Below are 27,181 nucleotides of genomic sequence, written 5' to 3'. Positions count from 1 at the left end.
TTCCGTTTCCATGCCCAGTGGAAAAGAACTTAGTGTAACAACCCTGCAAACACATTATATTAAGATATCTCTCTAATCTGTCTGTTCAATAGGCTGCTGTTCTCAATTGCAAAGTCTGTGGGGTTTAGCAAGTAGGTCTGGGATTTCTCAAGCTATCCTTTCCCTGATCCACCCCTTGACAGAGCTGTGTGCCATCGGCTGTGATCTGGTAACAACAGGAGCAACCCTCCCCCGCCACAGAGATGCTCAGCATCAACTGCAAACTGGTAAGCGGCTAAGAGAGAAATAAAAGGCTAACCAAGTCTCTATCCTCTAGCCGAAAAGAAGGCTGCCACTGTGCTGTTTGCTTTATCGTTAGGTGCAATGCATTGCTTAAATGCATTGCACCTAACGATGAGTATTTTGACTGCTCTTATCATAAACAGGTGGGAGGAAAATGTCCCAAGAAATAAATAAATTGGTTCTTAACTCTCAACAGAGAGACATTGCTTCTTCTGGTGTGCCAAGCCACCTTTCATCTGCTTAAGGGCAGCCACCTTAGGTTCCCAGGGGGACTGAATTATTGAGGGAACTCCTTGGCAGAATCACAAAAATGACTGTCCAAGCACCCAATGCTACCTGGACACAGGCAAAAAACCAGGTTTTTCAGGATAGCTTACCTGGCTTATGAAATTTGAGGGCTTCCCCCCTCAGCTGCTCCATGAGGGATTTTGTCTCTTGATAAACCTCACCTGTAAGGAAATGGTTTTAAGTCAAGACTTAAAACATACAAGGCAGAAGAACAAGAAGCAGAAGAACAGCCCAGCCCCCCCTGTTTGCAGCAGTGACTCTTGTTTCCTTCTCTTTTTACCTTTAGCAGGGCTTTTTAGCAACTTCAGCTGCATCAAAGTTTATACTCTTTGGGGCAAGGGCATGTCTTTTTTCCTTGTTGCTCTGTACATGGACAATATCACCACCGGCATTATAGTTTTAAGAATAGCTCGGAGAGCAGAAAGCTCATGTTCAGGACGTGGAATGCCAGAACTAAAAGCAAAGCTTCCAAAGGAAATCTCATGGCTCTTATATCCAATCATGTTCCAACACAAGCAACGTCACGGGTCAGAAGCAGAGCTTTTCTGAACTACAGAAAGAACAAGGATAAGGCTGTGTGGTCCCCAAAATCACGCAAATGTTAGGCTTGGTGATAACTTTTACTGGACCACTGTATAAAATCATACAAATTGTTTTTGGAAGAGTTTACTACATATATATATACTACAACTTCCAGAATCCGCCAGGAAGCATGAAGTGTCCACCCTGTCTGTGGGATTCTGAGAGCTGTAGTCTAAACATACAGCATTTCCAAACTCCCCAAAATGTGTGACAGCACAGCCTCACTATATATCTCTAGATCTGCTCTGTACATGGATGGGAGCGCTCCTTTTAGAGATGGCCAGACTGCTGGTCTATCTAGTATTGTCTGTGGGGAACCCTTAGCTCCCTAGAGGTTTTGAACTTGGACTCCCATCATAGCACCATGGGTGATTATGGGAAAGGCAATCCAAGCGTGCTGGGCCATCACCTAAGCTACCCCACCTTTGGCCTATGCTGGCTGGCATAAATGCTGCAATGTTTCACATAAAGATTTGTAATTGGAAACCAAGAGTTTCAGCAGGCAAAGCCCATATATTACCCCAGAGCGACAGCCATTTCTTGGCAACCTCACTTATTACACATTGAGTTCCCCGTTATCACTGAAGAAAACAAAGGCAGGCTTTAAAAACAACAAAAAAGGTAAAAAAAAATAAAGTAAGCAAAATTGTTCGCCAATATGCACAACCAATGTGGTTTAGCAGATGGAGTGACTGACTGGGATCCAGCAGACCTGAATTAAAAATCTCCATTCAGCCATGGAACACAGGGGTGGGCAAATGCTGGTAAAACCATTCCGTACATATATCATTTACTTTGAACACCCTATTAGATTTGCTATAAGGTGAGCGCAAATTGATGGCAAAGAGCACACAAAGACATGTCCAGCTCCAAGCAGAGATGGGAAAAAATTTTATTTTCTTGGACTAAATCCCTCAGAATCCCACAACCCTAGTGACACTGACCTAGTGATATTCTAAGAAACGTAGTTCAAAAAACAAGTGTTCCCTATTTCTGATCTCAGGTTAACAATTACTAATACAGTTGATTTATTTATAGCTCCATTCTTTCGGTGTCTGGCGGCAGAGAGCCAGAAGTTGGGAGTTCAGTTCCCACTGGGCATTCCCAGAAGAAACAGCTTGTATGGCCTTGGGCAAAGCTGCACAGTCCCAGGACCCCCAAGGAAGAAGGGAATGAACATCTGAGCATTCTCCAGCTAAAAAACCCTGGAAAGGGCCGCCATCACTCAGAATTGACTTGACGGCACACAGTTAGTAAGGCAAAGGTTCCCCTTGACATTTAGTCCAGTCATGTCTTACTCTAGGCCGTGGTGCTCATCCCAATTTCCAAGCCATAGAGCCAGCGTTTTGTCCGTAGACAGTTTCTGTGGCCACGTGGCCAGCGCGACTAGACACAGAACGCCGTTACCTTCCCACCGAGGTGGTCCCTATTTATCTACTCGCATTTTTACATGCTTTTGAACTGTTGATCAGTAGGAGCTGGGACAAGCGATGGGAGCTACTATTATATAATGATAGTAGTCATTCTTCCCCAGGACACAAGAGGGCGCCCTGAACTTCAGTGAAAGCTTAGGACGCCAAAGGTTGCAGCAGGGGAGAGGAATTTTCCAAGGCAGCAAGTTAAAAAAGGAGAAGGAGAAACTTGGCAAACTGTAGAGAAGGATGAATCATTGCCAGCTTCTTCCCCTCACAGCCGTTCCATATGTCCTTCACTGAAAGGGCAGTTGGGTGCTGGGAGGTTTGTACTGTATAGCGGCACGTGTTGCGGGCAGACAGACTCCAGAGTAGCTCTGGAGCTCCCTGCTTTTTAACCCCCTTGCACTGAGATTTAAAAAGCAATACACAATAACACCCCCAAACCTGAATTGTGGGCTCCTGTCTGACCCCAGTGAGAATTACAATGGAGGCCTGGGTTTTGTGGTCAGGGCTGTCTTCTTGTAATTTCTTCCCTCCTGCTAAGAACGTCAACATCCCATCCCACCATATCAAAGGATGTTACTCCTATTTTTTCTGCCTTAGGGTTTGCCAAAGAAGGGACATGAGGTTATTGGCGCTTTTCTCCCCCCTGCAATATATGAAAAAGGGCAGAGGCAGCCACCACCACAACATCCAATAGCAGAAAGCAACCAATTTGGGAGAACATATTTTTTTTGTCCTAGCTTTTGTTTGTGTGTCCATTTCCTTTTTAATAGCTGAGCCAGCCTGGGTGGCCTTGGGCAAGCTGCACAGTTCTAGGGTGCCCCCAGAAGAAGAGAAAGGTAAACCACTTCTTAGGACTCTGTACCTAGAAAACCCAGAAAAAGGTTCACCAGAAGTGACTTGGTGGCACATGGTTATTATTATCCTTAAGGGCAAAGGCTATACACAAAACAGGTCGCTAAAACTTTGGGATGGTGTTTACACCTTTTCAAGTGACCATACCAGATAATGCATATGCTAGGGCAGTGGTTCTTAACCTTGTGTTACTCAAGTGTTTTTGGACTGCAGCTCCCAGAAGCCTTCACCACCAGCTGTGCTGGCTGCAGTTTCTAGGAGTTGCAGTTCAAAAACACCTGAGTAACCCAAGGTTAAGAACCACTGTGCTAGGGGACTATGTGGATTCTGCAGTAAGCCTTGGTTCAAGAGGAGTGAAATCTCCCATCCAGGTGCATGAGTGTTTTGTCTTTTTTAAGGAATAGCACAAGAGGAGCAAAAAAAACCTTACCGTTTTCCACCACCACTGACTTGCCCTTCTTGTCCGGCTCAGCAGCCCGTGATTTCAGGCCCTGACAAAGCAACAAGAGGGAACCTTTAAGATGAACTGGATCAAGCCTCTATTGTTAACAGGAGTCTGGGTTTCAACACACCGCCCCCGGACCTCACAAAGTGCCGTATTCACCTCTTTCCCTGTGAGATAAACTGTGAGAAAAGCTTCACCCACTTCTGTCAAGAGGAGCGGAAACTGAATGAGGAAGAGGGACGATCATAATTCCAGCTGAGAACGGCGCCCGGACAACCTCAAGCCACAGAAGCTCCCATTTGAGCAGTTAACATGTGCTTAGCTTTACACTCAGCCGGAACCCTAATACACAGTATTTCAAGTGCCTTGAAAGCTTTTTTCTTTTCAGGGTTTGACTGCCAAAAGGTGAGATGTAATGCACCCCTTTATGATTAATTAGAGGCAACTCAAGTAGAAGAGGCCATCAAGACGAACATCTGAAGTAGGCCAACTGAGGATGCTAAGCCTGAGATAGGCCTGGAGGTAGAAGAAGAGAAACTGGGCCTTCTCGGTGGTGGCTCCTTGGCTGTGGAATGAACTCCCTCCTGCAATTCGTCCAGCCCTTTTACTAGCGATTTTTAAAAACTCATAAAAACCTTTTCATTCAGGCAGACATTCCAAAATGTTATACCTGCGCAAGAGTCAGCTGGGCTTAGTAACCCTAATTCGATCAAGTTGGCCGTTTCAAATGATTATTTCTGTAAATGTATTTTAATGCTTTTGATTGTATTGTTTATTCATATTTTATTATTTTTATTTTCTGCTCTGTCAATTTGTTATTTTAATTATGTTGTTGCTGTGCTTGTTGCAAACCGCCCAAAGTGGCCCTTGGCCAGATGGGCGGTAAAAAAATGAAATGAAATAATGAATGAACAAACAAACAAACTCAAGAGAACAGCTCCTTTCAGAGAACTGTAAGTATGTTCTGTTTGTTCATCTGAACTATATGCCTTCCTAAGTAATCCCAGCTAGTCTCCATGCTGGTTGTGTGATTCTGAGAATTGCAGGCAAAAGACACTTTTCCCCCCCTGAACTCTGGTTCTTGCAGAAGCATTTCAGAGGAGGCCTCTCCTAGCAGGAAACACAACCCAACATCTATCAAATCTTCATGCATGTGCTGGAGTGCACACCTAGACTTCTTAAACTTCTTATTCTTCCTGGCAATTGTTTCTAAACTGCCCTGAATGTTGGGAGACTTCTGTTACCCCACCTGGCAAGCCAGGAGTCAACAGGGATGAACTCTGAAGGAAAGCAGCAGGACAGATGACTAATTTGATGTAGACAAATGAGACCCGAAACAAAATGTTCCAGGACAGTGTGGTCCTGTTTACTACAGCCATGTTTACTAAGGAGCCCATGCCTGTCATGACAGGAGCAGCAGGGTGGATAGAAAGTAGATATTGTATGTATAAATTTTGGGCAACAATACTAGCAACAAAAGGATTCACTTCTTGCTCTCAAGCTTATTGCTGAAAATGAAAAAAGGTTGAGGTAATCAGGAATGTGGGGTTTTTTGTTTGTTTGTTTGTTTGTTTCTTTTTGTGGAAGGACCAGGATAGCCATTCCGTTCTGGTACTTAAAACACTTGCCTGGGCTCTGGGTTCCTTTTAATTCAAAATGCGTGGCTTTTGCATCAGGCTTGAGTCAGTAAGTCCCCAACGTCTTGTCAAAACAACAGTAGATCCCCATGGTAGAGATAAGCAGATTGGCATTTTTAATGACAACACCCAGAATTCCACAGGCAACGTTCAGTGGAATTCTCTTAGTTATACCTTTTCCCGCCTGAGGATGCGGACGGAGGATGGGGTGAGACTCAGCTGATGCTTTTCAGGCTTTTCTCTGGACGAAAAGACAAGAATCAAACTCCGAAGCCCCACTAACACTTGAATGGCAGTAAATTCGCCGGGTAGGTGGGACTCATCAGCCATGGAAGGCAGCCCATCTAGGAGAAGGAAAACTCTGACTTCAAACCTCCACTGCCTTGTGGCTATATCCACTCATAGAAAAGGCTTCAGGAGTTAACCTCGAGGCAAAATCCGGAGCCGGAGTCCCGGAGGCAATTCGTGTCATTCTGTCAACTCCTGCGATGTCCCTGAAACCAATTGTATTGGCTCTTGCCTTTCCATTGGACTATTTCAGTGACGTGGAGAGGGGGGATTTGATGCTTGGGTAACAGCCTATCCTCCATATTATTTTACCCAGGCTTCACAACACTAGACACTGTTCCAAGTCCTTGATACAGAGCACATTACCATAGTAAGACTGAAGGATGCCTATGATGATGATGAGCTCCAAAACACACACATCTGCACAACTTTATCTCGTGTTTTAAATTTGCTATCTCCAATTTATGGTAATCCACTATATCCCCTCTTATACCCAGCATTATGGCCAGTAAGCACTGGAGACAGTTTTTTCAGGCTCCCCTCGCTTATTTCCCTCCCCCCTTGAATTTGCCTTTTTGTTTGTTTGCACTTCAGTAAAGCTTTATATTCCACAACCCCGGCAAATAGCTTGCTCTTGTCCTTGTGGGGGTAATGTTTTAGCTGCACAACTAACAAAATTCAATGCATGAACTTCAGAAAGAGAGGGAATGATCTCACGAAGGAAAAGAAAACAGCAGTAAGGTTATATCATAGTTAAAAATTGATGTCTGGCACCCATGTTATCTCCCTGTGCAGAAACTAATAGTGGAGAGTATTCTTGTTTTCTTTCTAGCAAATTTTAAAAATCACAATCTTTATTCATTGCTGCTATGATTCTGACTTTCAATCCTGCCACCTTCTGAAAACTTAAGGGTTCCACTTGCATCTTTAACCCAAAATGGAAAATAAGGTAAAGGTAAAGGTTCCCCTTGATATTTAGACCAGTCGTGTCCGAATCTAGGGCGCGCTGCTCATCCCCGTTTCCAAGCCATAGAGCCAGCGTTTGCCCGAAGACAGTTTCTATGATCACATGGCCAGCGCGACTAGACACAGAACACAGTAACCTTCCCACCGTGGTGGTCCCTATTTATCTACTCACATTTCGCATGCTTTCGAACTGCTAGGTTGGCAGGAGAAAATGGAAAATAGACAGCTGCAATTATGGGGTGAAAATTGTGGTTTGCTGACCCCACCACATCCTTAGGTAGGACTAGATTTTGGTGGGAGACATACAATCCTTGAATACATTTCCAAGGTGAAAATTCTGAGTGGCACACCAATAGTGGCATGCAGGAGTGGTCTCTTTTAGAAACAAGGTTAAATAGCAACTCCCTCTGGTTTTTCAATGGGTGTGATTTTCTTAAGAGACCCTGGCAGAACTAACTTGGAGATGTTGGTCTGCTTTCTACAGTGAATCAAGAGTTAAATGCTGCTGTTAACTATTTGCCTTGTTAATTATATAGTGGCTTTAAATATTTTTTTTCTTTCCTTAAGATTGTTCTGTAAAAACAGATCTTCTTTTCCCAAGACTCATGTTCATGTCTTTCTACATTTTAAAAACCAGGGAAATCCCCAAAAGAAAATAACTTTTGGGTTAATGCAAAAAGTTATAGTTGAAGCAATCCTTCAACTATAACAAGTTTATACTGCAGATCAAATGTTTCCACTCAAAATGGACTGAAGGACCCTTTATACGTATATGTTGCTGGCTGGATAGCTCAGTGGTTTAGGTATCTGGCTGCCAAGTCACAGATTGGGAGTTGAGTTCCCCAGTGTGCTTCCAGGGGGAAGAGCCAGCCTGGGTGGCCTTGGGCCAGCTGCACAGTCCCAGGGCACCCCCCAGAAGAAGGGAATGGTAAACCACATCTGAGCATACTCTGTATCTAGAAAACCCTCAAAAGGGTCACCATAAGTCAGAACTGACTTAGTGGCGCATTGCTGTTGTTTGTTAAATTCTGCCTCAAGTTAACACAAAGACTGGATGTCACTCTTTGGCTCCCTAACGAGAGAAAAACAGTACTAACGCACTAGGTAAAGACTGGAGTAGCATATGTGATGATGTTTTAGTATTTATTTGAGGTGGAGATTTAAATACAAAAGGGTGTATCAATCTGCCCCTATTTTAAGCGAGGAGCATTGATCTGCAGTCTGGATCTCTTTATTTCTGGGGGCACAGCTTCAATCGAAACTTTTTGTATTAAACCATGGAGTTTGGGATTATGAATTATACAGAAAATGGGAATCTTTTTTTTTTTTTTACTGTATTGAAATATACAGTTTAATCAGGATGTCATCTGGGAAGTTCTATTTCGAAGCAGTTTCCCTTCTACCCTGAAACATGTGTCGTTAGAAGTTTTGGAAGTATACGGTATCCATTTTTAAGTAGAGCAAAATAAAATATTATAATAATAATATAATAATCATAAAGTTAGACAAAAACAGAGAATAGCAGGGAAGGGAGTGGAGAAAAAGGGGGGGGGGGAAGACCAGTAGGCTGAGGTGATTTAAGGCACAGATTCTCAACATCTGTCCGACAAAACCAAGTCCTTAAACCAAATAAAACTTCTTTGTCTCTGAGGCTTAACCTGGACTATGGAAATCAGTTTAAGATTCTGCCATAGTCTCAGATCCAGAGACAAGCAAAGTAAACAGGAAGCAAAACAAGACACCTTATGTGGGAGAGATAAACCAGGGCTTCACACTCTCCGCCAATGCTGTTGGCCCTTCCTTACCCCCGTAGGCACATACTGTACTTCCTGCAGCAATTACTATCTGCCCACTGTAGAGATTGCGATGTAAAACAAGGACAGGGAACCTTTGCCCCCCCCAAGTTCCTTTGATCTGTAACACCCCAAATCTCTTTACCATCATCATCCTAGATGGACTTTTGAGTGCTGATGGGATCAAAATACTTGACCAAGACCAAAGGACTGTGGATTTAGGATTAAACCTTTGTCGATCTACTGCACTTATACACGGTAGAAATGTATCTATAAACTTCTGGAACAGGGATGAGCAAACTGAAATTCAACAGTCACATTTCTCGGGTAGCCTCCCAATAACGTTACAAGCCCCCTATCACTCTGATGTCCGAAGATCCCTTGTGTGCTCTCCAGGGAAACAGCTCGGCCACGGTTCTCTTCCATCCACCTTTACAGCCTCTTTTAGGAGATCCTTCCCCCACCCCTCAAAAAAAAATTAGAAGTGGCTTAAAGACATCAGGGGAGAAGGGAGAGCCCCCAAAGTCTTCTGGAAAGGGAGCACACACAGCCTCTGAACATTACCCATTTAATACAGTGGTACCTCGACTTAAGAACTTAATCCGTATTGGGACTGCGTTCTTAAGTCGAAACGTTCTTAAGTGAAGCACCATTTCCCATAGGAATGCATTGAAAACCGATCAATGCGTTCCGAGGGAAGAAAAAAGGCAGGGAAAAGGGCTGGAAATTCGAATTTCCCGCCCTTTCCCCCTGTCTTTTTCCGTTCATAGGTTGAGGCTCCATTCGCAAATCAATGTCAATTTTTGCGAATGGAGTTGCTTGTAAATCGAAATGTTCGTAGATAGAGACGTTCATAAGTTGAGGTCCCACTGTATATATATTTGTTGGTATCGTATATGGTGTTTATATATATATGGTACCTTGGGTTTCTTTTCCAGATCAGCTTCTGTTTTTGGACCCAGCAAATGGAGCACCTGCAGGAGAAGAAAACACATCATCAGTGTAACTACAGTGGCAAATAAAGTGGGAAATGCTCTAGGATTGGCACAATCAGATTTGTATTATTTCCACTGACTATACCACAAGTCAACGCAAATCAGCCCAGAGTCACACACACAACCCCATCTCCCTGTGGAATAGCTCTCCTTAAACAAGACATCAAGTCAAAGTCAGACAGCAAAAACACGCCAGCTTGGCATCCTGCTAGTACACACAGCCTTACATAGGCTACAGTGCCTCCTGCTGCTCCCGCATGAAAAATATGTGAAAAATGGCTACAAGGTCCTGGGTATACTGTACCTCTTTCTGATTTATTATCACATTGAAACTCATCTTCCCTCCAAACCAGATGAGTGGCACAGACTGGAGTGGGTGGGTCAGATGTTTTCTATGACAACTCTGCAATAGGTCACCCTGGTGTTGGGGCATCTGGAAATGGAGCTCCAGAACATCTATATGGCCAAGGGTCCCCCACTCCTCAGTTTATGATCCCAACCACCTGCCAGCATCTGCCCTACCTGTAGATCCACCTCATTCTTGATGATTTTGCCATCCGCCCACTTCAGTTTGCTCCGCACCTCTCCTGCAAAAGGCAAGCACAGAACGCACCGCTGACTGTTCCCATCTGACCGTTTTCATCCAGCCAGTCTGACCAATCCTTAGCAAGGACCAACATTGGCACCCTGTGCCACTGGGTGTGGCACAAAGAGGTGCCTAATGCCTGGCATGTTTCTGGCTCTAGCAGAGACATTTCTGTACATACAGGAAACTGGGCTACTCAGTTCCCATCAGAATAGTGTCAAAGAGAGGGCAAAGAATAATGCAGCTTTAGCTACAGAAAATACTGATAGCCCTGTCTGCTTTTAACTTCCCGCCAACCTCACTGCGCAGAGGGACACCATGTAATGGGTACACCTGAAATTCTAGAAACCACCTGACATGATAAAATCCATAAAAGCCTACACTATAATTTAATTGCTACTTTTTAAGATGCTAGAAGACTTTTTCTTTTTCTTTTTTTTTTCTAAAACAGTCTAATACACCAACTCCTTTGGAAATTACTTACTCAGTAAGTAATGTTCATTCAGGGGAACATAATTTATTGGCACCATTACTGACTCAATGCCATGTGCTTCAATGGTTTAAAAGTTTTAAACGAACTCATAGATGGTAAGGCTCACCGGCTAGCAGTTAAGATGACTTAGTGGACCTTAAAGAACCTGGAGTGGAACTTCCAGGTTAGGAGGAACATAAGGAAGCTGTTGGATTCAACTACTGGTTTCTCTAGCCTAGTGGTTCCCAACCTTGGGTCACCAGATCTTCTTGGACTGCAACTCCCAGAAGCCTTCACCACTAGTTATAGCTGGCAAGGGCTTCTGGGAGTTGCCTTCCAAGACTGCCCAGGGATCTAAGGTCGTGAACCACTGCCCTAGCCCAATACTGGCAGCAGTGACTGGCAGCAGCTTTTCATAATGTCAGACAGGACTCTTTCCTGCCCTACCTGGAGACACAAGGGACGAAACCTGAAACCTTCTGCACACAAAGACGGTGCTCTCCCAGTGTGCTACAGCAGCTGCCTAAGGTACGGAAAGACAGTGACCAGTATCCTGTTTATAACATAAAAGTTTCACCAGCATAAACATGCTAGACATTATGCTCAGAAAGACAGAGTCGGACTATGCCATTGCACCAAGAGTTGCGTGTGCCCAGCATGATCAATAATGCAATGTGCTGGTGGAAGTTCTTTGGGAATACCACTCCCATCTAGGCATTAATGCAACGACTGTGGGCGCAAAAGGGTTCTGGACACCATGTTGCTCCATACCAGTTACTGGGAAGCAGCACCAGCAAAGGGTGGCTATTATTCTCAGTCCCGTCTTGCTGGGCTTTTCAGGCGGTGCTTCCCAGTCACTCTGTGAAACGGACTTCTGCGCTATAGAGACTGAGCCAACATAGCCCATGGTGCAGGACGATGGCAGCTGGAGTCTGACAATATCTGGAGGGCCTCAAGTTTCCCATCTCTGTGACCAACAAGTTCATCCTACTTGTTTGATTCCGCAGGAAACAGGATGGTGAAGTTCACAAGGGAAAGGCAGAAACGAATGGTGTAAATGGCTGACGTTCTGAGTGAGCAGAGCAAGAACATCCGCAGTCAGGAGGAGACAGGCCACAGCAGGAGCCCATCTGTATCCCCAACCGCACCAGGAGATTCCCAAGTTGAGGACTTACCCATCAAAGCCCCCATGTTAAAGCGGTAACGCTCCAAAAGGAGCCGGGCTCTGTGTTTGCTGATGGCAGCTTCCACCTAAGGACAGAAGGGAGACTGTGTGATGTAAGTAAAGAAGAAGAGGAGAAGTGGGGTGCAAAAGAGATTTAGAATCTTTTTTTGGGGGGGATAAGACTGAATAAAAGGCAACCCAGCCTTGACTGCATACGGAGATAATAGGAAGACCTTCACAAACGGCACACCTCTGGAGCCTCTTTTGAGGGCTGGGGCTGAAGGGCTCCACCTCTTCCCTACCAACCTCCACCTGATTCATAACCAGTGGCAGTGTAAAATTTCTGTTGACTGAAAATGCAGTTTGCAGTTCAGCCTAATGGGGGATATTTAATATACAGAAAGAATTAATACTATCCTTTACATACTTTTTAAAACAAAGTAAGCCAAATGACTAGGTGCTGCAAAATTAAAGAAATAACACAAGCCCCGTCTACAGGCTCGCAATCCAAAAATAGGCATCAAATAGAGCACTGGTTCTTAACCTTTGTTACTCAGGTGTTTTTGAACTGCAACTCCCAGAAACCTCAGCCAGCAGACCTGATGGTGAAGGCTTCTGGGAGTTGCAGTCCAAAAACATCTGAGTAACAAAGGTTAAGAACCAGTGAAATAGAGAAATGTAGATTTGGTTATGGACTACAATTCCCAGAATTCACCAGACAGCTATACTACCTGAGGAATTCTGGGAGCTGTAGTCTAAAAAAAAGCACCAGATGTCTGGGTTGGGAGTTTCATGGGGGGGGGAGCTTCTATTTCCAGAATTCACCCAGAGCTCCCCACAACAGGATTCAGGGAGTGCAAGCCCTCAAACCAGCCGTCCCTGCTTCCCTGCTCTTCAGCCTCAAAGAGCAAGAAAACCGCCATGCTCTGGAAGTCTCAAGGCTGTCTTGTGATTTAGGAAAGGTGAACGGGAGGATGAACTCAGACCCCTCTTAGCCTGGACAGAGGCAGCCTCCACGGGCCCTCCCAGACAGCCCTGTGAGTCACAGAGAGCCTTGAGATTGCCACAGTGCAAGACCAGGACGTCTTCTTGCTGTCTGGAGCAGAAGCAGCGCAGGAAGCAGAAAGGGACTGGTCTAATCCTTCTGGGTTTGGGGCTTTCACCCTCCAAATGTGGAAGTCCTAAAAGTATAGAACTGTGTGTACACAGGGAGAAAGACGTGGGGGAGACAGACAGACAGATTATATATAAAATTGTTAAAGGGGAACGTTTCTCATAAAGCAAGGCCTTGTTTTTGGGCCTGCAGCATAAAGTAGCTTCTGGACTCTCACAGAGACCTGGAGGTAGCTTAGCCAATGCTACCCGCCCTGCACTACTTTTGAACATAAAACCCCATAGAGACATGGTACCCTTTGCCATATGAGGCTCACACTTACCGCCTCTTCAATCTGTTCTGGTGTTACCACCACACCAATGCCACATTCCCTGCTGAAGTCTGCCTCATCAATGGGCTCCACGGGATGACTTTTAACATACTCCAGAGCAGCTGCAAGTACAAAAAGGTGGATCTGAAGGAGAGCCGGTGTGGGGGGGAAATGGCCATACTAGGATTTACAGGGAAGGGTTTTAAAATCTCATGCAGCCATAAAGTTCAGCGGATGATCCTGAGCCAGTCATAACCCCTTAGCCTCACAGAATTGTTATTTACGATGAGGGCAATATTGGGATGGGAGGTGTAATCCATGCTATCCATGCTCCTTGGACCAAGGGCCAGATAAAATAGAAGATAAAACCATCAATCATGAAGAACCAAACAAGGGATAGGGGTACGTGACAAAATGTTTGCTTTATGTTCAGAGACCGAACATGTTCAGGGTTCAGACGTGTACTGTGGGCTCAGAAAAGCTTGTTTCTATAAACAAGCACGGCTAGTATTTACAGCAAATTCTTCTCTTCCTGAAGATGCATGGCTTGGGTTCACTTGCTTGAGGTACCTTGGTTGATTCACTAAGCCCCTTTCTGACAGCACCCGGTTCAGCTTTGTCTTCTGCTTACAACCACGCTAGAATTGGAAGGCTGTAGATTGACTTGGAAGAATGTTTTAGAAATAGTTGGTGCAGGATCTAAGGTCATGCCTAGAGAAAGAACCTCCTCAAGGCTAACTTCCACAAGTCTATGGAAGTCCATGCCATAGGATGTCTTCAGATGCACCATGGTGAAACCTAACTTCTCCCACCAGGCCTAAATGCGTTAGACCAGCTATTGTCCTGGCACTGCAATCCAGTCAAAGGACGGGGTCTGTTTTTGCTCATCACACTGTTTTAAACGCCACCTTGTGTCTGCATGGTTCACGATTGCCCCTCACCTCTTTTTCTGGCCTTTCTGAGAATTCACTTCCCTCTGATATGAACCTCTCTGCTCAGAAAAAGGTGTGATAGAACAGTTAATAGCACTGAACTGGTGGGATCTTAAGAAATCCAGACAGATGAGGATCCTTGAGGAGGAGGAGGATGCAATTCAGCCATAAAACTCATGGGGGCCTGCCTTCCTCTCTGAATGGGAGGGAGATAGCTGTAATATCCCCAGAAGACAAGACAGGATAAAAGTGTAGCAAAGAATGAATGGGGCTTGATCACCAGATCATGGCACAGCTGTAGATATACAAGGATGAAAGAAAAGAGCACGGAGCCCCTTGAGCATACGCAACATAAATCCCATGCACGTACTGTACCATTGAGCTGCAGATCTGTCACAATCTTCTTGGCAGCGATGTGCTCCACAAGGAAACTGAGATGCTTTGGATCCTTAAGCCGAGAGGCCACATTATATAGCAAAGTGCCAACTGTCTTATCAACAGATGAGCCAAGGATTCTTTGGGTCTGAAAGTGAAGAGAAGTTCATGAGAAAGTTAAAAGACACTTTGAAGCAATAGATGAAACTACAATCTGATCCACTGATGTCACAGGGAAGTGGCAATAAGAGGTTCCTAAAAAAATGATGTCCCTTCCCTCTTGTAAGCCATCTTGGCACTTGGAATATCCAGCTAGAGACCAGTATCCTGTCACATAGCTCTGCCTGCAGAATGGGAGTGACATCACCAGCTGCAGCAGCAGGTTGGATTTCATAGTACAGTACACAGAACCCAGATGCAACAGGACAACTTTGTATATGATCCTTAAAATCAGACAAAGAATTCTCTCATTAATGCAATCTGCCACAGCTGGTGATGTCACTCCATTGCACCAGAAGAGCTACACCAGTGGTTCTTAACCTTGGGTAACCCAGGTGTTCTTGGACTGCAATTCCCAGAGGCCTTCACCACCAGCTATGCTGGTTGGGGCTTCTGGGATTTACAGTCCAAGAATACCTGGGTTACCCAAGGTTAAGAACCACTGAGCTACACAACAGATCTAGCTCCATTCTCTTCCTTCCCAGCTTAAGGGGAGTGATAGCATTACAGAACCGCACTAGCTGCAGAAAAGTGCTGCATGGACTGCAATTATCATTCTGAAGCCTCTGGCCAGTGTTTTAGGCTGCTGTACTTTTGAATGTGGGTGTACACAGTATGCATAAAAGGCTGTGAAGCCTATGATCACCTACTCGTTGCTGCAATCATTTAAACCCCATGAAGCATCTGCTTACTACAATATGGCCCAATCATGTCTTTTTTGGGTAACTATGATTTAAACACCTTGTTGTCTAACAACAGAAAAACTAGTACAGCGTGTTGATGCATTTTCCGACCCCACCTCAGCAACACCCAACAATTTCACCCACCCACAGACTTCATTGTAAGTAAAGACATAAATAGAAAATCAGCCACATCCCGATTCATTCTGCCTGCCTGAATCTGCTCAATTATCATTTTCACTTTCAGGTTGTGGAACATGAAAGAAGGAAGCTGCAGCAGAGAAGACAATGTGTTTGTTTGTTTGTTTGTTCTGCCCAATTAGTGGCAGAGCCAGATTAGACCAGCTATTGTTTGGAGCTAATTTTAATACATTAATACATTTCTACAAACCTGAGTTTTATAACAATTGTGCTGAAATTTGGAAGCACAATGACCTGAACAGTGGCTGTTCTTCTTAACTAATATTGATGCATAAATTCTCTCATTCATCGTTTGAACTCATTTTAAATACGTGTCATCCGGGACAGCCTCCAGACTTTCGGACTACGCCTCCCATGATCCTTGACCAGTGGCTCTTCCGACAGGACTGATGGGAGTTGCAGTCCAACAACATGCTAAGGCTTACCACCCCCTGCACTAACACGAGTGGAAGGGAATGCAGGGTGCTCTTGCAAACAGCAAATTAACAGCTACCTCTTTTTCCTGTTCTAAAAAAATATATAATGAGACTGGAAAACTCTATCTGTTGGATTTCAGCCTGACCGATAGGTCTCAAATACTGTACGCAGGAACACTAAAGGGGGGGGGGGGAAAGGAAGGTGGTGGCCGACTCTGTCCGGGGCAGATGCAGAACAACTATGAATTGCAGAAGAATAATTCTCAGGAGGGAGAAGGGTGACCTGAATGACAGCCTCGCGGAGCAACGTGGTGAGCGCCTCGTTCCGGAGAGTCTCGCGAGCCTTGCTCTCGCTCAGCCCGATGCTCACGAACAGATCCAGTGCTTCGTCGGTCGCCATGCTGCTGCTGCCGCCGCCGCCGCCGGGATCGCTACAGTCTACTTCCGCCCACGATACGGCACCGGCTTCACCATCCGATCGACCCAATCAGCGTGGCCCGGGTAGAGGCTTCGGAGGAATAGGGAGCCAATCGGAATCTCACTTAAACCTTACGACCAATGAAAAGCCGTCGGAAATGGAAGCCTGTTGGGCTCGGCAATAAATCCAAAAGGAGCAAACCTAGAACGGGTGGGATTATAGATTGCTCCTGGTTGCATCATTTGGAGGAGATCGTGGTTGGTGAAGGGAGAGGTGTGCATAGTAGTGTTGCGGGGCGGAGAGGCGGAACATCCCCGGTAGTTGCGTGCTGCGATGTTTGTTTTTTGCACTGCTGGTATAGCCGTGTGTGTCTGACGTTCCGTTGCATTCAGTGGGATTGTCTTCTAGAAATAAGGCGAATAGGTTTGCCAGCTAAGAAAAGCACAGTATCTCCGGGGCCGGACTCGGAAATCTTACTTTTCGGACGACCACCCCCAGAATCTCCAGTAAGCACCTGCTGCATCCTAACTGGGGAATTCTGGGAGTGGCCGTCCGAAAAAATAAGATTTCCAAGCGTTGGTCTGGAAGTGTTAATGGTCCTGCGAAAGAAAAAGTATGAAGCACAACTACAGATGCCTTCAACAGAGCTGGGTTAGGGGTCTCACAGCAATCTGAAAGTTTAGATACATTTTGGATCCCCCCCCTTGCTCCCATCCTGCAAGAGTGCTGATTGTAGGTGATAACGCAGTGCAGGCCTGTGGGTTTGTTGCAGGATTGTAGTCTTTCTCACATGGACATTGCCAATGGCATGAGCCGATTCGAAAGAAGATGTAATTGTATGTTTATACTGTAGCGTGTGTTCATTGTGCAGTAGTGTGTGAGCGGCTCCTGGTCTTCCTCCACAATATGGTAAATTGTTGCAGGACCAGAACTTTTACTTAACTAAACAAGGCAGCTTAAAGGGTCAACAGGATACCTGAGACTTTAGTTCACTCCCAGTCCAAGAATCTGAGAGGGTGGTTTTTGGGTCCATAGCAAGATCTAGCGTGCCAGGCAGGTGGGCTGGGCATGGGGTGCCCAAGCAAGGGTGTTGTATGCATACCAAGAGCTATCCCTGCAGTCAGACTGCATGGGCCCTCTCTTTAGACAGCCCACACGGCCCAGCGGTGCCCCTCCCCCATAGGCCCAATAGTTCTCAGCTGAGGTATGGCTGAAGTCCAAGTGTACCTGCTGGTACTCTCAGGAGGATGGAATGGCAGGTGTGAGTCAGTGGAGTTTTGGTATTAATCTTCCTTGAGTTGGGGCGGAGGATCAGCCTGGGGCAGATCCTCTTGGTTGCAGCGCTAAGTCCATCACTAGTTCTCTCACCCATGAGCCTCTCATTGACAAGCTTGGTCACGGTGGACGTGGGTGACTTCCTCTAGTGACACTGTCAGTTGTCTCCACTGGCTGGTGTTGGAGTTGCACATAGGGACCACTCCCCAGGCTTTTCTGGACAACACTTCACCTCCTCAGCCTCACACACCTCCCAGTCCACTGCATCATGTCAAAGGTCCTCCTCTGTAGCCACTGGTCCATACTTCAGTAGAAGTCCCACCGTGGCTGCATCTGGTGGTTCCAATATATTCCCCTCTGCTTCCTTTTACCTGCCCCAGTCCACGAGGGACCTATGTATAGGAAAGGCTGGTGCCCTTCATGCTGAGCTGGAGAGCCCACAAGGGGGCTTTCTTAGCTCTACATAGTGCAATACTGTACAGAAATAGATATCTGGAGACCACACAAGGGGTGCTGAAAACCTGTCAGTTCTCCACATCTGGAGATAAAATTAGTATCCAACCCTTAAATAAAAGTATACCGTACACATCTCCCTTAAATTGCACAGGTTTGAACAACATGGTTTTTGTTATACATTAATTATTTTCAATAAACAAATAAACATATATTTCAGTAAATCAGTATTCATTAAATACTGTGCTGCTATTCGTCCCTTGAAAACGGCCTGAGAAAGGTGGTTCTCAGATTTACCAAGGTCCCTGTTAGTGATGTGGTAGGCCTCAGTCTGATGGTGGTGGCCTGGCCAACCCTCTCTCCTGGCATGGTGGCTCCATGCAGCAGCCAGGGAGGGTACTGCAGGTTGGGAGAGTTCTCTCTCTGTGTGTGTTTGTGTTAATCAGCTTTGTAGTTTAGTAATTCATGCCTTGCGGTTATGTTTTAGAAGGCATAAGCTATACCCGGATTTAGGACTACCTGGGGTCCGGCACCCCTAACCACTGTGTTGTTGAAAGGATAAGTGTAATTTAATTTGTCTCACGTACTTTTGTAGTAAGGGGACATTATTACACAGCTTATTTTTCCTTTCCTGTTTCAAGAAGCATTGGCAGGACAATTTGTTGATTTTTTTTTAAATCTACAAAGGATATATATTTCTCTCAAACACAGTAAGATCTTTCTCCTATACAGTATTTTTTCTCTATATATTTGTCTCTGTGTGTAACCACATGCTGTTACCAAACCAAACTGCCATAAAGTCCTGGTTTTCTCCATTATCTCCTAGGCGCAGCTCTCACTTTTTCCTCTCCAATGGCAGTGGTGGGGAATAGTGTCAGAGGTTATCTGGAGGCCCCATCTCCAGACAACTGAGTCATCCATCTAGTCTAGAATTTGTTTATGTCTTACAAGCAGAGACAGTGCCTTCATTAAGATGAGAAGCCATCTCCTCTCCACATTAAGAATAGCACAGGAGTAGACACTATGGCTGGTTATCTAAAGAAGCCAATTGACTCTCTTTAAGAGGACCATGTATGCTTTTAACAATTGCTAATTGCTTACTATTGCATTAGTAAGCTCCATGTCCAGCCTTTATTCCATGTAGCACTTACTCACAAGCAGAAGGTGGGTTCCTTTACAAACTGTCTTGATGCAATCCAACAATTTTACTGGAAAATTCCAAGGCTTAGCTTGATGTTTTGCTTTAGGCAAAATGGCTCTGGAAAAAAACAAACATTAGAAGCAGCTTGTATTGATGGTCTGCTTTAACAACAACTGCTTATTTACCCCATGCATCTTTGCAAGAAGAACCTTGTGGGGCATACTGCGTTCAAAATGCCATACGTAAAGGGCATTATGGTTGACAAGATGTAAAGTCTATTTCGGACTGAACTTGTAAACACATCTGGCTTAATGCAGCTCCCCAGTGCTTCAGTAGATCTAGTTTGTTTGTTTGTTTGCTTGTTTTGCGCAAAGATGCAGTAGCACCTGGGCATTCAAATCCAGTTTACAACCCTGGGTCAGCAAACATTGTAGGGATCACCATGGGGGTGAGGAGTGGAAGCAAAACACAGTAGCACTTGAAGACCTCACAGTTTTATTTCAGCATGAGCTTTTGGGGATCGAAATCTACTTCTCCGACACAAAACGTACACTAAAATGCAACTGTTAGTCTTTAAAGTACTACAATATTTTACCTTTTTTTTCTTTTGCCAGCATGCTGAGACAGACTAATGCAGCTGTTGCTCTGGGAATTAACTATGCTGTGTCAAGTCTGCGCACCAATCCTTAACCCGGACAAGACAGAGGTCCTGAGGGTGGGTGGCCTCTCCATTGGCGGCTTGGGAAACTCCCTCTCTTTTTTGGGGGGGTGACTCTCCCCGTGAAGAGTGAGGTTCGCAGCTTGGGAGTACATCTGGACCCGGCGCTCACCATGGAAACCCAGGTGGCATCAGTGGTCCGCTCCGCCAATTACCACCTGTGGCGGATTGCCCAGCTGCATCCCTATCTTGATGGTGGGGTCCTCACCACTCTGGTCCATGCGCTCGTAATCTCAAGATTAGACCACTGTAATGCGCTCTACGTGGGGCTACCTTTGAGATTGATGTGGAAGCTTTAAATGGTGCAGAACATGGCAGCCAGATTACTTAGCGGAACGAGAACATTCCAACATATCTCTCCCATTCTGGCTGCTTTGCATTGGCTGTCAATTTGTTTCCGCATTTGACTTCAAAGTGTTAATGATGACATACAAAACCGTAAACGGTTTAGGACCTCGAAACTTGGCAGAACACCTTCTCCCACCTAGATCTACTCAAGTCACTAGCCATAGCCAGTTTGCTTGATTTTGTATAATTACCATTTGGCTGAAATCCTGTGGCTTAAGATAGTAAGTTGTACTAGAGTAGGCTCATTGAATCGGTGGGGAGTTGGGGGAATCAACTCCTTTGTACTTTCATTGATTCAGTGAGCCCTATTCTAGATACAGTACTTTACTGTGCTAAGCAATAGGATTTCAGCTATTGTTGCTTTTGTGACCTGATTTATGATTTCACATCTTATGTTTATTTATTGTATTAATAGGCCACCTTTCTTCTAATAGAGGGACTCAATAGAGCATCTCACAGTTGTGCTCACTTGTCCAAATCAGTTTAAAGACTTCCTCAAATGGAAGGCCTTTGCCCACTTTCAAGATGCTAAGAGAGAGAGGGGGCCAGCCAGACACTCCCTGGAGAGTGTCTTCTACAAACCATGGAAGCAAGAACTGAAAAGGCCCTTTCTCATCTCACCAGACAAACCTGTGAGGTTGTTGGTACTGAGAGAAAGCCCCCCCCCTAAGAAGACCTGAAAACCTAGGGAGCCTCATGTGGTGTGATATGCTCCTGCAGATTCCCTGGACTTACGCTATATAGGGCTTTATAAGTCACAGCCAGTGCCTTGGGCTCAGAAGCAAACCAGCAGCCAATGAAGCAATTGCAATGGGAGATTTATATGCTTCCTGTAGCTGGCGCCCATCAGCAGCCTGGCTGCAGCATTCTGAATCAGCCGAAGTTTCCAAACACTGTTCAAAAGCAGCATCACATTGAGTGGGATGTGATAATGCGGGTGGGATGTAACTATGACATGTGTCACCTCAGCCAAATCAGACATCTCATATAATGAATGCAGCTGGTGACTAATTTTAACTCTGCAAATGCAGTCCTTGCCACCATTGAAACTTGTGCATCCTGGCTCAGAGCTGAACAAGGAGCAATGTACATAACTCCATGCAGTACATAGGCTGAATCCTTATTCTCTGGCTTTGACTGAAAAGTATTTTTTCATTTTCAGATTGCTCACAATTCATCACAGCATCAGAAACTGGTCTTAAGCCCAAATCAGCTTCCTTGAAATTAGGTGGAAAGGATACATAAAGAGGGCACATCTTTGCAAAGTTCACTGAGAGAGACAGCCCTGCAAAGCCAAGAGAGAGGTGCGCAGGCGGGCTTCTTTTAATTTGGGAGTGGAAAAAGGGCTTTAAAAAGCATCTTAGTCTTCAAGGTTATGTACATTTTTCTGGAGTCTGGCCTCTTGTTAAACATACATAAGATTGCACAATTAAACTATAGGTTCCCCCACCCCCCCAAAAAAAGTCTATAGGACCCATTGCATTGAAATAATCTGTGTCACTTTATGATATTGTATATGCAATCAAGAGATAATTCAAAGATGTACTGATTCTTGTAAAATCATGCAAGCCTTTTGTATCAATAAGTAACTGTAGACAAGGAAGCAGCAGAGATCATCAATTTAAAAAAATAAAACCCTAAACACCTATTGGTGAGTAAAGACTGTATTTATTTTTCAAAACAAGATAGTGGCATGGATTATATGAATCATATACAGTGGTGCCTCGCTTGACGAGGATAATCCGTTCCAGCAAAATCGCTGTAGAACAGAATCCTCGTCAAGCGAAATGAAAAAGCTCATTGAAATCCGCTCAATGTGTTCCAATGGGCGAAATACCTCAGCGTCCAGCGAAGATCCTCCACAGGTTGGCCATTTTCTGGTGCCTGTAATGCGAGGAATCCATCCTAAGCAAAGCAGGGAGCCATTTTAAACAGCGGCCAGCCATTTTGAAACTCAACGATCAGCTGTTTTCTGATCGTCATAAAGCGAAAAATCGAAGCAGGGAACCGATCATCGTGAAGTGATTTTTCCCATTTAAAACATTGTTTTGCGATCGCAAAAGCGATCGTCTAATGAGGTAATCGTCAAGCGGGGCACCACTGAAGCAGCTGACAAGACTTGCATCCCATTGGGGTGCAGGGCATAGGATCCAGATCTACATCCACACTAACAAGGACTATCTATCTCAGTGGCAATCCCTCCCTACAGGGAGCACAGACCTACTTTAATGGTCCACCCTCTAAGGCTAATAGATCCCATAGAATTCCAGGATACCACGAGAGGTATTCCGGCTGATCTGATTGGTGCTCCTCTCGAGGCTCTGGTTGAAGGCTGGTTTACCGCCGCCACCAGGGCTATAGACACAATTGCTCCTAAACGTCCTCTCCAACGCAGAGCTCGGCCTGCATCCTGGTTTAATCAAGACCTACGAGCAATGAAGCTAATTAGGAGAAGGCTAGAGTGCAAATGGAGACAGAACCTGACGGTTTGCAATCAGAAAGCTGTCAGGATTGCAACTAACCTTTACCTGGCTAAGGTAAGGACTGCTAGTCCAGCTCACCTCGCTGACCGGATAAGCAAAGCTTCAAATCAGCAGGCAGAACTTTTCCGTATACAGTGGTGCCTCGCTTAACGGGTGCCCCGTTTAATGAGGAATTCACTTAACGAAGAAGATTTTGCGATCGCTTTGCGATTTTTCCCCATAGGCTCCATTTCCCCCAGCTGACTGGAGGGGCTTCTTCCGAATCTCCCGCCAGTCAGCTGGGGGAAAAAGTCGGCGGGCGTTTGGCAGGAGGGGAAAGGAGCCTTCCTTTCTCCTCCTGGCTGATCGCCGGCCAGAGAAGCCCCTGCACGCTCAGCAGGAGGGGAAAGGAGACTTCTTTTCCCCTCCTGGCCAATCGCCGGCCGGTCAGCTGGCTGAAGAAGCAGGGGTGAGCTGGGGAGGAGGGCGTGGGAGCCTTCTCCCGCCCTCCTGCCCTAGCGCCGGCCCCATTTTCGGCCAGCGGCCAGCTGATCGGCGGCCACAGCCATTTTCGCGCCCTGCCCTCGCTTACCGAGGGCGCGAAAATGGCTGCCATTATGAGGAAACATCGCTTTACGGTGAGTGTAGAAGCCATTGGAACGCATTAAACGATGTTTAATGCATTCCAATGGCATTTTCCTATCCGTATAGCGATGTTTTCTCATAGCGATGGTTAATCCGGAACGGATTAACGTCGCTATGCGGGGCACCACTGTAGTTTGCAACCTATCCGGAATTGGTCTAAGTGATGGGCCTTCCTCTAGTATTTCACCAGACCAATTTGCAGCATTTTTAAAATCTAAAGTGGGGGCCAGCCGCCAGAAGCTCTCTCCTTTTTGGGATACAGTGGATCGAGCAGAGGTGTCCAGTGCTCCGCCTTGCCCGGTGAGTCTTGATCTCTTTCAGTCTGTGATGCTAGATATTGTGGACAAAGCGCTTGATCGCTTTGGTCCACTACCTCATCCCTTAACCCTTGCCCAGCCTGGCTAATCAAAGCAGCCAGGCCTATAACAACAGAATGGGCCACAGCAATAATAAATGGGTCTTTCCTGGAGGGAATTTCCCCTTGCCCTCAAGTAGACACCCATTAGGCCCATAAGGAAGAAACCAAATTTGGCAGCAGACGATATTGCCAATTATAGGCCCGTCGCCAATGTTTCTTTCATTAGCAAAGTGGTGGAGAGTGTGGTGGCCGACCAGCTTCAGGTTCATTTGGATGAAACAAATGCCCTGGATCCAGTCGGGTTTCAGGCCATGCCATGGTATAGAAACGGAATTGGTTGCCCTTTTGGTTGACCTATTGAGGGAGGCCGACAGGGGCAGAATGTCTCTGTTGGTCCTCCTCAGTATCTCAGCTGCCTTTGATACTGTCGACCACAGTATTCTCCTGAGGAGGCTCTCTGAGCTGGGAATTGGTGGCCTGGCATTAGCCTGGCTCCGATTCTTCCTGGAGGACCGTCCCCAGAGAGTACAGCTTGGGGAGAGAGTTTCGGTCCTGTGGAGCCTCAACTGTGGAGTTCCACAGGGCTCGATTATCTCCCCAATGCTGTTTAATATCTATATGAGGTTGCTAGGTGAGGTCATCAGGGGGTGTGGGGCATCATGCCATCAGTACACTGATGACACCCAGCTCTACATCTCCTTTTCTAAAACCACAGTGGATGTCGTTCTGTCCCTTCAGCGCTGTTTGGAGACTGTACTGCAATTGATGCAGGAAAATGGGCTGAGGCTGAACCCGGACAAGATGGAGTTCCTGAGGGTGGGTTGCCCCATCATCGGCGGTTTGTGAAACTCCCTCTCTTTTGGGGGGTGACTCTTACCACGAAAACTGAGGTTCGCAGTTTGGGGGTCCACCTGGATCCAGTGCTCACCATGGAAACTCGGGTGGCGTCGGTGGTCTGCTCCGCCTATTTCCATCTTTGGCGGATTACCCAGCTGCATCCCTATCTTGATGTTGGGGCGCTTACCACTCTGGTCCATGCGCTTATATTGTAATCTCAAAATTAGACCACAGTACTGCACTCTACGTGGGGCTACCTTTGAGATTGATGCAGAAGCTTCAAATGGTGCAGATTGCGGCAGCCAGACATCTCAGTGGGGTGAGAAAACATCAACATATCTCCCCCACTCTGGCCGCCTTGCATTGGTTGCCTGTTTGCTTCTGCATTGACTTCAAAGTTTTAATTATTACATATAAAGCCCTAAACAGTTTAGAACCTCGATATCTGGTGGAACGCCTCCTCCCACCTAGGTCTACTCATATCACTCACTCTAGCCAGGAGGGGTGGCTGAGGAGCCTGACGCTGAGGGAGGTCCAGAAAACTGGGCCTTCTCAGTGGCGGCTCCCCGTCTCTGGAACAATCTCCCCTCCGAGATCCCTATGGCTCCTTCACTGGGTATTTTCAAAAGCTAACTTAAGACCTGGCTGTTCAGGCGGGCCTTCCCTCTGGGCACCACTTAATCTATTCTCTTATTCTTCGTCTTGAATGACCTATTGTTTGTGATATTGTTGTTATTTTAATTGTTTTAGATTTAATTGCTGTGAGCCACTCAGAGTAGACATTGTCTAGATGGGTGGCATATAAGTTTAATAAATAAATAAATAATATGTATATTCAAAAGAAAAAACTCCTTCATGCAAATGAAGACCCCTATATGCAAATGAGTACCATGAATATGCCATATTCAGTTCGTTCCACCACAGAGTGGCTGGGGCTACTTATATTTAGTCGCATTCAGAAGATCACAGTCTCTAGTTCAAGAAAGGCAGCTGATTACCTTTACTGATAATTACAGTGTTGCCACGCTTAACGATGTTAATTGGTTCCCAAAAAAAACATCGCTATGGGAAAACATTGCTAAGTGAAACACCATTTCCCATAGGAATGCATTGAAAACTGGTTAATCCGTTCCAATGGGAACGGATTACCGTCCTTAAGCGAAAATCGCCATAGGAAACATCGCTAAGCGATACAATGTTTCCCCTATTGGAATGCATTGAAGCCTATTCAATACATTCCAATGGCTTTGCAATGTCCGTTTTCGCTATTTTTAAAGTGTCTTACAATGTTCAAAAACAGTTTTAAATGCTTGGGATCGTTAGTACACCTTGGAAAACCTGTGCAGACTTAATTTGGCTTTGTTCTGAGTCTTCGTTAATTTTTGGTGAATTTTTTTCTCCCCCATTGGAATGCATTGAACTGTAGGTTTGACAGCAGTCTTATTTGGCTGAACTGGAACACTATAGCTTGCCTTAGAAAAAGGCTTACAACATCTGTTTTGGTGCTGTTTCCCCTCCCTTTAGAGAAGCATACAGGGGTACAAATTACCTTTCTTCTTCTGTCTAAGCCCCCAATGTATTTTAAAAGCAAAGAGAACTTCTGTATTTTTCCATGTGTAAAATGACACTTTTTCCCCTTAAATAATTAAAGGAAAAATTGAGGGTCGTTTTATACTCGGAAGTAAGGAGGGGGGAGGGATCAAAGTGTTTTGATCCCTGTTTCCCCCTCCACATTTTGCAAAGAAAATGGAGGGGGAAACTGAATCCTACTTCCCCCCTACATTTTCATTGCAAAAAGCAGTTTCCCCCCTCCAGGTTTCGCAAAGAAAATGGAGGGGGAAAGCGATTCCTACTTTCCCCCTACATTTTTTTTGCAAAACATTTGCAACGAAAATGTAAGGGGAAAGCAGAAATCGCTTTCCTCCTGCATTTTCTTTGCAAAACATGGAGGGGGAAAGCCGCTTTTTGCAACGAAAATGTACCGGTAAGGGGAGAGCATAAATCGCTTTCCCTCTACATTTTCTATGCAAAACCTGGAGTGGGAAAGCTGCTTTTTGCAACGAAATGTAGGGGGAAAGCAGGAACTTTCCCCCTCCACTTTCTTGCAATTAAATAAATTTTGATTTAGAAAGGGGACGTCTTATACATGGAAAAATACGGTATAGCAAAGGCAGCAGGATAAAGATCAACACCTTCTAAAAGAACTAGGCACCTGGTGAAACTGATTCTATGGGTGTCTGATTAGGACAGATTCCTTAAATGCAAGGAGACACTTTTGGAGTGGGCTGATGAGATCTAAATAGAGTTACTTGAGGTATGATATTCTATTTGGTGTAATCCTCAAGTGACTCTATTTAGTCTGGCTCTTTCCACTGTCAATTTGTGGTATTGTGAAATGACTTAATAAGTGAGCCACTTTAGGATATCAGCAAATTGAACACTTTGCCTCTGGTAGACCATCACTGATGTGCGCCATCACTCAGGTTAAAAACATTTTCTTTGCCTTA

At 45.3% G+C, this 27,181-nt stretch overlaps 1 protein-coding gene across 2 annotated transcripts in view; it reads right to left on the bottom strand.

The window, feature by feature from the left end:
• QARS1 (glutaminyl-tRNA synthetase 1) overlaps positions 1-16,461 on the bottom strand; it is a 31,724-nt gene extending 15,263 nt beyond the window's left edge. The window contains exons 1-8 of one of the 2 annotated variants that reach the window (XM_020795450.3): positions 16,303-16,461; positions 14,504-14,651; positions 13,209-13,318; positions 11,783-11,858; positions 10,072-10,136; positions 9,475-9,528; positions 3,856-3,916; positions 660-731 (exon numbers count right to left, since the gene is read on the bottom strand). In XM_020795450.3, the coding sequence (XP_020651109.3) occupies positions 660-731; positions 3,856-3,916; positions 9,475-9,528; positions 10,072-10,136; positions 11,783-11,858; positions 13,209-13,318; positions 14,504-14,651; positions 16,303-16,419 (703 nt within the window). In that variant the 5' untranslated portion in view covers positions 16,420-16,461. Of the gene's footprint in view, positions 1-659; positions 732-3,855; positions 3,917-9,474; positions 9,529-10,071; positions 10,137-11,782; positions 11,859-13,208; positions 13,319-14,503; positions 14,652-15,793; positions 15,932-16,302 lie in introns of those variants that run through there. The other variant, XM_078388800.1, reaches the window with a different exon arrangement.
• Positions 16,462-27,181: the final 10,720 nt, after the last annotated feature.

This window comes from Pogona vitticeps, chromosome 2 (assembly GCF_051106095.1).
Source record: "Pogona vitticeps strain Pit_001003342236 chromosome 2, PviZW2.1, whole genome shotgun sequence".
In the NCBI taxonomy this organism is placed as follows: Eukaryota; Metazoa; Chordata; class Lepidosauria; order Squamata; family Agamidae; genus Pogona; species Pogona vitticeps.
The sequence above is the reverse complement of the archived record's forward strand: the minus strand, read 5'-3'. Positions and strand labels throughout refer to the sequence as shown.